This window comes from Teleopsis dalmanni, chromosome 2 (assembly GCF_002237135.1).
Source record: "Teleopsis dalmanni isolate 2A chromosome 2, ASM223713v2, whole genome shotgun sequence".
Lineage (NCBI taxonomy): Eukaryota > Metazoa > Arthropoda > Insecta > Diptera > Diopsidae > Teleopsis > Teleopsis dalmanni.
In genome coordinates this window covers 49,668,836-49,683,351 of record NC_051847.1, presented here as the reverse complement: position 1 = coordinate 49,683,351, position 14,516 = coordinate 49,668,836, and the positions used below count along the sequence as shown (strand labels likewise).

At 25.7% G+C, this 14,516-nt stretch overlaps 1 protein-coding gene across 1 annotated transcript in view; it reads right to left on the bottom strand.

Moving 5' to 3' along the window:
* Positions 1-4,833: 4,833 nt before the first annotated feature.
* Positions 4,834-14,516, bottom strand: part of LOC119680680 (zinc finger protein 573) — a 35,329-nt gene continuing 25,646 nt past the window's right edge. The window contains exons 2-5 of the mRNA XM_038093619.1: positions 8,507-8,599; positions 8,091-8,435; positions 7,114-7,503; positions 4,834-5,925 (exon numbers count right to left, since the gene is read on the bottom strand). Coding sequence (XP_037949547.1) covers positions 4,954-5,925; positions 7,114-7,503; positions 8,091-8,435; positions 8,507-8,599 — 1,800 coding nt within the window. The 3' untranslated portion in view covers positions 4,834-4,953. The remainder of the gene's footprint in view (positions 5,926-7,113; positions 7,504-8,090; positions 8,436-8,506; positions 8,600-14,516) is intronic.

The following is a 14,516-nucleotide window of genomic DNA, read 5'->3' as shown; positions in this document are numbered from 1 at the left end:
TTGTTACAAAGTAAGCTTGAAATCACAATTCAATTCCACATTCAATTCCAATTCAATTCCACACATCCGACAAGCTAAATTAGGATTAAATTTTAATTTGTATAAAATCAAGTTCATAATTCACAACAGTATATTGTATTTATGTCTACGCACGCCATAACAAAAATCAAAAATAGAATTAAAATGAAGATTTGTCGTGTGAATAGATTATCATCCAAGTAAGACTTCTGAGCAAAATCAATAACAATATTAAGATTTCTACTTATAGACCAAAATCTCTATTAATAAAAGTTTGAATTGAACTACTCTCTAAATGTGTGCATATGTTTTACCGTTCATTGAAGTTCATATTTTTAATTAATTTGTTTTTATATTGTGAAAAAGCAACAACAAAACTCACTTAAATGTTCAAATACCTGTAAATATTATGAGTTTTCTTTACATTGAATTTTTGATTTTAAATTTGTGTTTTATATATACCATAATATGCGTCTGAAATATTTTTAGTAATTAATGAATTTTATGTATTATATGATAATAATATTTTACGTACACTATTTCAATTGAATTGTTTTATCAATCTTAGCAAAATATATTTCGGTAATAAATGTTCATATACTAATAACAATATTATTTCATAAGTTGAGAAAAATAAAACTTTTGATTTTATGTACATTTGTTTGCACAAGTGTATATTTTTTTATTGGTAAAAACATATTATATATATAATATAAATATGTAAAGTTCCTTACCATTTGTAAAAAAAATATCATATAATAATATTAACTAAATAAAACAGTTCTTTTTTATTAATATAAAAGCAAAGTTTTTAATGTCAGTTTAAATATTTGCTTGACCAACAATCAATATAAGTCGATATATACACATATCCCACCTCTACCTAGAAATTAATTTCATACTTTTATAACGTCCTTCAAGAATAAGTTATGTATTTTTGAAATTTAAAAGTTAATAGAAAATAATTATTTTATGTTTTTATTGTTTTATTGTATTAAAATTGTATCAACATTTCTGGTCAACAAATTTGGCTCCTCAAAAATTTATGTCTTTATTTCAAAAAATTTTAGACAAAATGTTTCATAAAAAGTTTGTCAACAATTTAGTTAAATTATTTCACAATAATATCAAAAAAAAAAAAAATATATTAACTCAGAATATATTCCACCAAATATATATATTGACGAAAAAAATTTAACCAATTTTGCAGTGAAGCCAATAGAACGCAAGATATTTCTACTGGGTTATGTTATGGATTTTTCAAAAAGCCAATCATGTATTTAGTTTCAAAACGACACATGAGATATGACAAATTGATGTATAGAAACAAGATTATTAAATTTTGTGGTCCCTTGTAAAGCATAATAGGAACGGAGTTATTCACACTGTTTCATTTAGGCACTTGTTCATTTATATTAATGAGTGAACGTTCACATTATAATAAGCTAATTCATGCAATTGATAGAACTTTTATAAACTTCACTTAAATATATATCACAAAAAGAAAAATTAAATTTATATTAATATTTTAGAATACACATTTATATAGAAATCATTTTAATCAATATAGTGTTGGGTATCATCTTCTAAAACTGATTTTATATCTGAATATACATTAGTATTTTATATGAAAATGTGTTAACAAAAATCGTAGATGCTTTTAAATTGAATAAATATCAGCTTAATACATTAAAAAGTAAATAATCTAATATAAGAAAATTAAGTTAACAAAAGTTTACTTAATTTCAAATTATTAATTTATATCTTTTACTTTTATTTTGGCAAATTTTTAGTATGTGCTAAGTAAAAAAATGTTTGGTTATAGTTTAATTTCTTTATTTCTTATTATGTATTAATTAAATAGTTAAATTGACGAAAAGTGTATTAATATTTTATACATTAATTAAATTTTAATTATGTTAACGAAATACAGTCCATTTTAAAAGTAAACACCAATCTATAAATATTTTTATATTTTTTATAATAAAATTTCTTATTTTAAATTAAGATCTTATATCATCAAGTCGTTAATTTATAATACTAGTTGTAAGTGTGTCTTAACAAAAATTGTTAGTTTCTTTACTTATTATTTTAACTGTAAGATTAAGTTAAGTAATTTCATTAGTCACGATGTTATTTTATTTTATTAAGTTATATAATTTGATATGTTAGTTGAAAACTGCTATTAATATTTATATTAAATATAACATAAAATAATTTTTTATTTGATTTTGTACGTTCTTAACTCTCAGATATAACAGTGGGTTTCATTCAAAGTTTTATTGATAATTTTTTTATTGACAGGTTTTTTGATAGACTTTTTAAAATGAATAATTTAGATTGTATATACCTAAGAGTGTATACAATCCAGTGATCTATTTATATTCTTTAGGCAAAAATATTTTGGTATATATATAAATATTTTTATATATTTATATATATATATTATATATATTTATATTTTATATAAATATAAATATATTATATATATTTTTATACTTAATACTAAACACATCTTTTTAAAAAAAAGTTATGTCCATTTGATCGTTTGAATCAATTGATTAATTTAATTAAAATTGATTAATTCCATAAAACTAGATCTACACACACTCCAATGGTTGATCTATAGTTTTAAAACCCTTAAATCTGCAGGACTGAATGGGCTGTTCCCATCTGTTCAGCACCCTTGAAAGCAAATATGTGATTATATTTCAATATTGTTTAGATTTCAATCATTTTAATATTATAAGAAAAAGTTTATAATTGTCTTTGAACCTTAAATAGATATAGCATTTGAGTCTTTAATAATTTATAATGTGAGTTTAACGAAGTTTTATTATTATTGAAGTTTGGCTTGTTCTTAATCCGACACTAGTTTTCTTTTTAAACTGAAAGTAATTTAATTAAAACTTTTACATTAATATTTTTAAAATTATGAATTATAATTCAAAATTAATAAGATCCTATACTGATATGAAATCGCTAAACCTTGTTGTACTTGGAGAAGAGCTAAAACTGTTTTGGTTTCTTAAACTGTTTACTTTGACCCTTTTCTTTTATAAGTCCTCTTATTTAATAGAGGTTAAATCAATCCTTTTTTTGAACTTCCTTATTATTTGAACTTCCAATTGGCTTCTATTTAATAAATTGTTTTTTTTTTGCTTTTTGACATTTCTTGTCCTGCCACATTGACTTCTACCATTTTTTTATATGATCCGTTGAGGTAAATATATTTTTTAACTTTGTTTTTTTCTTTTTGCCTCATTTTTTATTTGAATAGCGATAACGTTCTAAAACCTGTAAAGTCTTAAGTTTGTCCTCTCCCAATATCTACACTTTTTTCATCATTTATTCTCCATTTTTCTGTATATTAAAATTGTTTTAAACATTCTTATGGATCGCCAGAATTCGGCACTGCTTCATAATAGCATATCTTATACTTAATTATAGGAACAAAAGAATATATTGATATCACTAGTGGTAAATGTATTTGTTACGAATATTTAACTTTATATAACACAAAATTCAGAGCTTTTAAATAGTAGTGAATTGTAACAACAATTTTTTTTATTTCTTTTGTTGTTGCAATTCACTACTATTTAAAATCTTTCTATTAATTTCAATAGTTTCTATTAAGTAAAATAGCCACTACCGTCATAACTGACGTTAAAATCAAATTTAATACAAAATATAGATTGAGTACATATTCAACAATTTCACTTTTTTTTTTAATAAGTTATTAATACTGCAAAATTTTGTTTTGCTCTCAGAAATAACATAATAATAAGGGCCTCTTCAGAGTCTGTCGAATTCTTGAATTTAGAGAATTTTAGAGGTCAAATTTGAGTAAATTATAGAACATCTTTTCGAATTCTTATTCCGAAATATTAAAACATGTAAACATCTGTTTTGTATAGATTTTATTGATGTTATTAATGTAAAGATTTGTACAAGATCTCAAAAGTTATTACCGTCACAATTAACGAAATTGAAAAAAATGTAAGCAATCTTATGCTGTTTTCAATTAATATGTTAGGTTATCCCAAGGGATTCACTTAGGCCTATAGGCCCATTTTGCTACCGTATTATTAAAGGAATCAAGGGTTAAAACCATTTAGAACCTTTGGCAAAGCTTATGATGCTATTCAGAGGAAGATTCTGCAGTTTGTCAAGATCCTCAAAAAAGAAAACCCCTAAAGTGTTAAGAGATTACCTAAAATCTCGTGTTAGCATGGTTACCTAAAAAAAAATGATCTGTAAGTAAACTTACTGCAAGACTGATATCACTACGGGGCATCTCGATGAGAGAGTTTGATTTTCGTTTATTGGTGCGATTCCAAATTGCATACAGATGCCTGCATATCGTTGAGTCTTCGCATCTTTTATTAAAAAGATCGGCGCGGGAAGAACTCAGTGCCAGTTTGCATGACGTCAATAAATCTAGGGCAATTCTGTCAATCGAGATCCACTTTTAGTGTAAGTTTCGAGAAATTTCAAATTGTCGGATTAGAATTGGATAAGATTTCTATAGAAATTTGTTTAAACATTCCTTGACAAAATCGACGCCTTCAACAGTTTATGAAGAGGTACAGAATAAGTATATAATTATTTTTTTATGAATTTTAGAACTAAACATTTAATTACATTAAAATTCTGTTATTAAAAAAAATTTACAAATAAAAAATGAAATGAAGTATACGTCTACGTATTAGGTTTAAATATACTTATATAATAGGACTTAATTTATTAAAATTTTATTTTAAACAATTAACTTGTTTGATATTACGTTTACACTTGTAATTATCGAATTTCGGTAGTACATTTTTGTATGGATTGTGATTAAACAATATTAAATGTGAAGTTAATTGTGATAGTGTTGACGTAATGTTATTTAAAATATAAAAATATGTACAAGTAATTATACTATATGATACTTCACTGTTCCATAATATCTTCCAGACGTAAATGTGCCTTTCGTTTATGCCAACGTAAGCTAGCAAATTGTGCAAATCGTTTTGAACAAAACTCGCATTTGTACTTCTTCACCGGTAGGTGAAGTTCTTTATGCTTTTTTAGGTTACCAATTGTTGTGAAGCTTTTATTACATGCATTACATTTATGATTACGTATATTAAGATGAATATTCATATGATTTGTAAAACGATTTTTTTCGTAGAAATTCTTATCACAGATCGGACAGTGAAATGTTGAGTCCTGTACATGTATACGCCGATGTATATCGAAAAATGACCAAGTTTTAAACGATTTACCGCAAAGATCACAGATATATGGTCGCTCTCCCGTATGTTTTCGCTTATGTATTGCCATTTCAGTAGCCGTGGCAAAATTTTTATCGCACATATCACAGGCATAGGGAAAATCACGTTTATGACGTCGTATATGTACGGTCAAATTTCCAGGCATTTGAAAACCTTTCCCACATAATGTACAAATGAATGGTAAGGTACCATCGTGACCAGATTTGTGTATTTTGTATTGATCGGATGTTTTTATAAGCATTTTACAGAAATCACAACGAAAAGGACCTAAATTAATATCCAAAAATTCTGATAATTTCGTGTAAAGTAGAGAATTTGTAGTTTTACTATTATTTACAAATATTTTTTGTTTTTCGGTAGAGTAGTCCTTACGCAATTGATGTATAGTCTTTTGTAATTGATCGAGTGAGTAATTTGTTTTAAAAGATAAATTAATTTCTTCCAACATTTCGTTGTGGGCCTCATTGCGATATGTAGTTGAACGGAAATCTGGATGATCAACATCCCATAGAGCAGAATAGTTTTTATAGATCTCAATAAATTGTAAATTTTCATCTACGTTTTTAAATATTATAGCTTCAGCTCTTAAAAATTTTGTTTTTGGTTTTGTTTCCACTTCAAGTGTTTGCTGCAAAAAAAAATAAAAATTAAAAATTTTTTATTACATTTAATAATAAATACTTTAAACCATAAGTATATAACAAAACAATAAAAAATATATATAAAAAAATATTTATTATAATTCAATGATAATGTAAATGTAAGTAATGAATTAACACGCAGAACTAATTACACGTGTTTTTATAAATTTATTTCTATCTTTATTAAAACAGTTTTATAATAATTTATTGTTTTAATGACCAAATATCATCCAATAATAATTTTTTTTAACGTGTTAATTGGTTAATAGTTAAATAATATACTTTTTAAAAAATATTTTGTTTTATTTGAACCAATATTATGACTATATTCTATAGTCATCTTCAGGGTACCAAAATGTTTTTATAATGTAGCAATAATTTAATATAATTCACAAAGAAATAATTAAACAATACATTAATATTAAAACATGAATTATAATAAACAGGAAATATAATAAGGATAATAGAATTTCATAAGAGGACAAATATAACATTCTTCTATATATGTATTTTTTATTTTATTGTCAATGTATTGTATAACTATTTTCTCTATATTATAATTCATGATTTAATGTCAATGTATTGTAGAATTATTTCTTTGTGATTTATATTAAATTATTGCTACATTAATATTTTGGTACCCTAAAGATGACTATAGAGTATATTCGAAATATTAGTACAAATAAAATCTTAAAAAAATAAAAAATTTAAAGAAACCTAATTATTAATAAAAATTTTTGTAGCAGTTAACATTTTTTAAATAAAGAATAAAATCGGCACGATTCTGATTCCTCGAGCAAGCCGACTTTACAACAAATTATAGTGAAAACACCTATTTTGAGCTGTTTCAATATGTTTCAATAAATCTGAATATATGTACATAAATCAAAAATGAGATGAATATGTTATTTACAGTTTAAAATTAAATATAAATTATAAATTAAATACAAGAATTATTTCCAAGACCACTGATGATGGATATTTGGCAATAATCGAAACAGCTGTATGGTCAGCCAAAAATTCAATTAATTAAAATAATATAAAATAAATTTTTGTTGTTGTAATTTCACTACTGTTCGAAAAAACTTATTTATTAAATATAAATTTTAGAAACATATGCATATGGATATACTTTATAGATTTTAAAATTGAGACAGTAACATTATAAAACTTACTTTGTTTGTTTTTTTTCGTATTTGTTCCTCAAATATTTGTCTTAAAAAATTCATCTGTTCAAAACACCACAATTTGGGTACGTATAATCCTTTATTTTTTAATAAAATATATAATTCCTTACGATATCGTGTACGCAATTTTTGAATACTCTCAAAGCATTCCTCACCAGACATTGCTACATTTATATCCTCACGTAATTGTATGGAAATGTCTTCATATTGACTACTTTTATTGCAATTCGTATAATTTTCATGTTGAGGATTCCAAAGAATTTCATGATTACGAAATGCTTCTATTAAATAGCTTAAAACTTCTCTACCATGTATGGATTTCATTAACTCATAATCAATACCAATTGATGCATCGCTTTCGGTACTATCCAGTCGATTCTATGATATTACAATAATGAGATTATTTATTGTTTTATTGACAAAAATTTTAATTAATAATATTGTTTTTGAAATGGGCCTATCGGTCAATTGTTCAAATAATACACTTTTTTAAATATTTAAAAATATTTTTTTTTTTTATTTACAACAATATTTCGACTATATTCTATAGTAGTCTTCAGGATACTAAAAATAATTTTTTTTTTAAAAACTAATTTTAAAAAAATTTATTTGAACAATTGACCACTTAGCCGGTTTCAAGAACAAAATAGTGAAATTAGTAATGTATTCTAAATTATATAAAGCAGAGTTTCTCAATCGCCGGTCTCCGATTTTATTTTTTGGTTCTATATTCTTCTATATTTATTCTTCTATATTCTATATTCTATATTCTATATTTTTTCTAATTAAAACACTGAATATTTTATCGGTTTATATAAAAGACCTTGTTTATTTTACGATCTTTTGCAAAAAACCATTAAACATTATTTCGGTCTTTGTGAAATACATTAAATATTTTAGGGTCCGCAGTACATTTTAGGTTGAGAAACACTAGTATATAAAATTTTTTAAAAAAACTTTTGTACCTTTGCATCCCGCACAGCTCTTTTCTTTTCAATAATATTACGTAGAAAATGTAATTTTTCGAAAAACCACAACTTTGATTTATATTTGCCTCCACGCTCTCTAAATTTGGTTAATTCTCTACGATATCGGCTGCGGATATTTTTTAAAATAGAAAATATTTCACTTCCACTCAACGAGTAATTCATATCTTTTAATAGAGGTGCGGAAAATTCATCATATACTCGTCTATTTGCATTATATTTGTATTGTGAATGGTCAGGGTTCCATAGTTTTTCCTTATTCTTATAGGCATCCAATATATAGTCTATAATCTCTTTACTGTGTTTCATTTCCGGTGTTGTTGACTAAAGTTATAAAAATAACTTCAAATAAAATAAAAATTATTATTTATTTATTTTTGATAAGAATATCTTACTGATTTCGACTGATTTTCTGAACTTGGAGACGATGCCATTGACTCACTGATGCAATTTTCGTCACCACATTTACCATAATCGCTACATATAATCTGTAAATATAAATTTAAAATTATTATGACTTTAAATTTAACAAAGTTAAAAAAAATTTCAAAAAATATATTGCAGCATTTCCTTTCTTTCTTAATTAAGTACTGTTAATAGAATTTACAGGAAATTAAATTTTCCTTTTTATTTTTTGTTCATTAAAATTTTGAAGCAATTATTTGAGTGCAGTGGAAAACTTTTCCTGCCGTTTCTGTGACTCATTCGTATTCATTTAGTATATTCCACTTAGCTTCACATGCTCTAATTAAAAATTTTACACTTTACCTAGCTAATTGCAGTAGTCATGCCTTCTGGCCCCTTAAACAGGGCTACTTTGCACCAAAAAGTGGAAGACCCAAATTTAAATACATGCGAATGGAATAACATTTAAATCATTGGCATTTTTCAGATTCTGATTCGTAAAATATTCACGTGATTTAATATTATACCAACAAAAATTATTTTTTTATATTTTATTGAAAAATTTATAAGATAATAAAATACTAAGATAACAACAAAAACAAGTAAACAAAAAAATTTCCAGAAGAAGTTACTTATGATTCAATGTTTATATGAAAGGGTGTATTGACCTATATTCAACCCGCGAATATGGAATTGAAATCGTTTCTTATACAATGGGACAAAATGTGCTTTTTACAATCAAAAACTTTTTAAAATTTTTGGAATCGTTTTAATAGTTTTAAAGTTCGTAATAATATATTAAAATATATTAATGAGATATATAAACAGTAGAAATTATTTTAGTTATTGAGTAATATAAACAACTATAAAAAAAATGAAATTAAAAACATATTCAGCAGTTCTACCCACTTCACACTACAAACCCAGAGTTTCTCCCAAGAGGAGTGAAAATGGTTCAGATTCTATATTTACTTTCAGACCAGTTGCAATCAAAAATTGTCAATAACGAGAGGCAGCTAAAGCAAATAGGTCTTAAAGAGAAAGTGGAGAATATGTGACTATTTGGTGTATGTGTATGTGACAACATTTTTGTATAATAAGTAAGCCACGATGTTTTAAAAAAGAGTGTGCCAAAAATTGCAGAATAAATTTTTAAAAAATATTGAAGAGTACATTTTTATATTAAAAAAAGTATATATATAGAAGAGAATGTTCATTATTTTTTAGGTAATCATGCTAGAAGACTAAATCTCGTTCTCAATCATACCTGTCGCAGTTGTAAAGAGGACGATAAAAGTGACTCCCATCGACTTTATCCAGCACATGCGCAGCTGGATGATACGTGATAGTGCCCCTATTACTTTAGGGGCTTTTTTTTTTGATAGCATTATAATAGCATTTTTATAATACCAATAATACCAAAAACCAAAAATGATTATTAAATTTAAATTATGCTTTGATGAAAATTACTATTTTAATGGGAAAACATTTGTTTAACAATTCTCATATCTTCTTGAATAAATAATCTATTCCGTTCAATAGACTGTTTGAGGTTTAAGTGGATAGTTTTTTGATTGAATATGAGATTCTTACAAATATTATTTTTTGTTTTATTACAACGCCTATCTAGTAATAAATGAAATGAAAATAAATTTGGATAGTAAAATAATTTTTTATTAAAAGATTTATGAAATAACACTTTAGAACAAATTATAGGTTTTGCCTCACTGTAGTATTGCTTTTGTATTTTATTATATATAATTGCATACAAAATTACTATTAAAAGTATAACGCAACCTAGCTATGTAAATAAAGTTTACATAAATTTCGATTTTTCTGAATTTCGATCAAGATGGCAACTATAATCAATCATGTGCCTGTAAAAACTTACAATTGTAAGGCAACCATAGAAGCCGTCACAAAAGTTGAACTAATTGAAGTTTATAGAACCGTGGATGCTAATGCGTTTGCTCTTCTTTTAATAGTAATAAATACCATTGACAATAGTCTTCATATGGTTAGTATATAAACCCAGTAATTAGTGGTCTCACTACGAATATCTATATAACAACCAGTATTCTTATCTCTATTACAAGTACCGTACTATAAACTATGCTTAAGAATAGCAACAAAATATTTTGAATTTATTACTATAACTCCTTTTCTCCGAACTTAAACTATTCACTACTCTCAAATATACATTTTATAATACAATATATTAGGATTTATCTCTAAGCTTAATCCCATACTAGAAATATATTTTCTATTTAATATATTGTTGAGCAATTTTTTATGCATGGATGTACAATAGTATCTATTATTGTTGCTAACTTTTCGAACAAGTTTTTAGATTTTTTTTAAACTTATTTTAGAATAAAGTTGACATTTTTCCAAATACGTTTCTCTACTAAGTTAATTAAAAGCGACTTCAAACAGTATAACTGTGGGTCGTATGTAGACTATATAATCCGTATTATAGGTAGATAGGTTGGAGTGACGGTCTTGTTTCCAAAACAGCCACTTGAGCTCAAATAATGGCCCATTGTGATACCACAGGAAAAGCATTGGTACGTATATAGATTGAAATCAGTATACAACCAACGCTGAAAAAGGTAACGACTCCCTCATTAGATAAAGGAAAACTAACCTGACAGTTCTATAAACTTGACTAGGTTCTTAATATTGCAAGATAACAGCCCGAAGATTTTTGATTTTCTCCTAGCTAAAAAAGAGCAATGATACATGAGATGCAGCACGGTCTCCTCCTTATCTTCAGAGCCACAGCCTCGAGAAAAGTAATTGTAGGGGAGATATATATTATCGAAACAATCAATGTGAGTATAAAAGTTTTCTTCGGTTAAAAATTAAATTATTTATTAAGTTTTGAGTGTTCGAGATATACGGGAGTATATTGTGTATATTTTTCTAAGTTAAACTGAATTGAACTGAATTATATTAAAATAAAAAAAAAAGATTAATTCTAACACAAATCCAGTACAAAAAAATGTATATTTGAACAGTAGTTTTGTTTATCATCATGCATTATTCTCTTTACTTATAGTAAGGCCAGCGTATTCGAACGAATTGTGTTCGAAAAGACTTGTTTCGAAAATATGTATAAAGTTTTTAAATAAAATGTTAATGTTTGTTAGAAATAAGCTAAATAGTCATATTATTTCTAATTTATTTACTTATTTAAGGTCGTTACACTTTTGTTAGAATTTTTTTACCAGACTTTACTTTTTTAATAAGAATTTTTTTTTTAAACATTGTAGAATAATAATTGAACAGGTTTAAAATCAAAAGTTTATTTTATTGATTTATTAATGCCATTAATAATGGTTTATGCAAAAAATTTGTTAATTTATACAATGGATTGTACACATTTTGATTTCAATAAAAAGAAATCAAAACCAATCAATTAAAAACCTAATAGAATTAGTGAATCGATCACACCCACTTTTCTTAGTTATGTACTCGTACGTATTGAAAAAATGAAAAGTTTTTCATTCATTAATTCTCTCAATTAAATTGCATCGCATTCATTAACTATTTTAAATACAATCGAAAAGAGTATCTGATACAGTCATTGTCCGGTCATGCATATTTCGATTTTATTTAAACGTTTCTTTTTTTTTTTGATCTATTTAGTATTTAGCATTAAGTATTATTTAGAAAATGGTTTTATGTATTAGCAGTAAAAAAGACCATAAATATTATCAGAAATTTTTCGGAAAAATCAAGATCAAACCAAATCGATCCGGATTCAAGTGTAAAAATTGTAACAGATAATTTTATAGGCTGTGCATAACATACATGCTTCGAGAACGAGTATCTTATTCAACAGCAAATATTTTCCTTCATCAGTATAAATGCAATATTGGTAATCAGTAAAGTAGTACTCGTAATTATAAAGTAGTAAAAACTTCACAAATATTGTTCTCACACACAGAATGTTATTAAAAAGGGGTTTATTAGGTTCTTCGTGAAAGTCGACAAATAAACCATATATATTTGATCAGCACGATGAAACGAAACGATTTAGACATAATTATCTATTTGTTTTAAAGATAGTTATTCCTTAAATTTTTAAAATGAAAGAATAAAATTTAAAACATATAATTATTTAGGAACCGATCTAAGCATTTATTGAAATGATCGATATCAGTTGACTTTATGAGGCGAATGGAGTGGTATGCAAATGTACATTTACAAAATGTACATTTAATTTTTAATATTTATTTACCGCAAAATACTTAACTCTGAACTGTACTATCAACAATTGAACCGTCTGAAGAAAGCAATTGCCTAGAAACGGCCAGCTTTGGGCAATAGGAGAAGAATTGTATTCGATCAGGACAACGCCAGGGCACACACATTGTTAATAACTTGCCAAAAGCTCCGTGAGCTTATTTCGAAAGTTCTTATGCATCCATCTCACAGTTCCGACCTGGCAACAAGTGATTACCTTGTGGAAATTGACTGTTCCAATTTTTTGTCAATAGAGACGAGGAGTTTTATAAGAGAGGCATAATAAAATTACCTTCAAATTGGCATTAAGTTATCCAACAAAACGGCGCATATTTAACCTAAATCGGATCATTTTAACTATAATAAATGAGTCTTCAATTTCATACAAAAAGGATTTATTTTTACTACACATATTATATATGGAATTTAATATGTTTAGGTGAATAGAATTCGATAGAGAGATGAATTTGAGACTAAAATGGTGTGCAGACGTCTAAGCAGATTTATAGGAGATGCGCATTAAAAATTGGAGAAGTTTCTTATATGAACTTCTCCAGTTTCCAAAAGTGGTACTCATTGCTAAAACCAAATGATTATAATGATAAGCTGTACTTTTAAAATAATGCAACAGAGCGTAGAGTTATTTTAGATTGCAAATAATAAAGAACCCTAAAAATATAAAAAATTTTTCTCATTACAACTGAAATAAAAGTTTATAGATTATTGTGCTATAAGTACTATATAATGTTTACTTTTAAATAATCTGACAAATATGACAAAAAACAAAAAAAAAATTTTTTTAAATTTTAAAACCCCAAATGATAATTTTCTTAAAAACTACAGTCATTTTACCATATGAACAAATTATTATGATACGACTTCTCCTCTGATAAATATGACGAATTTTTTTTATTTATAATTACGTCTTTTGTACTATGTATATAAATACAAAATCAGATATCTGATGACGTAGTTAGAAGAGATATTCTTAAAAATATATTGTATATATGCTGATAAACTTTCCTCTGGCAGTATAATTTTAATAAAGTGTGAATATTTATATACAATAATATATATATATATATGTATACATAAGGCATAAATAATATATTGTGAATTTATAAATTGTTCAAAAATAGATATTCTTCAATGACGTCAAAAATTATATGGCTTTTAGAACCATTTGGAAATTAGTTTGATGAAAGATCGCACATATACTTGAATTTAATGTTTTTTTATACATTTGACATTATACTTTTTAATCATAAATTTTATTTATAATACTATCACTTAATGAAAATATTTTCAATTGCCTAAATTTAAGGTTAGGATCTAACACCTTACATATCTTCACACCTAAAGGATCTACCAGAAAGCTTAACTTATTAACCATTTTGGTAGATTAATATTATTTTACATTACTTATATGATGAAGATTTCTTCAATAGGCTAATAATGTTATTACCAATAATTTTGAAACTGTTTAAGATCCCAATTACTGATAAATTAAATCATATATACAACTTTGCACACAATCAAGGAGTTCACACCTTTCTGCCTATTGCAAAATGGTCTTGTATAATACTGAAACTTATCTGCAGTGGTTCTAATAGAAGCAACGTATAAGTTTATACTATGCTTTTAAAATAAGTACTACGTGTAGGTTTTAATAGCTCCTGGTACTTGACAAACAATGATCTTCGCCGAGAGCTAAAAGTATCAGTTGTCACTCAGGCACTAATTCAACAG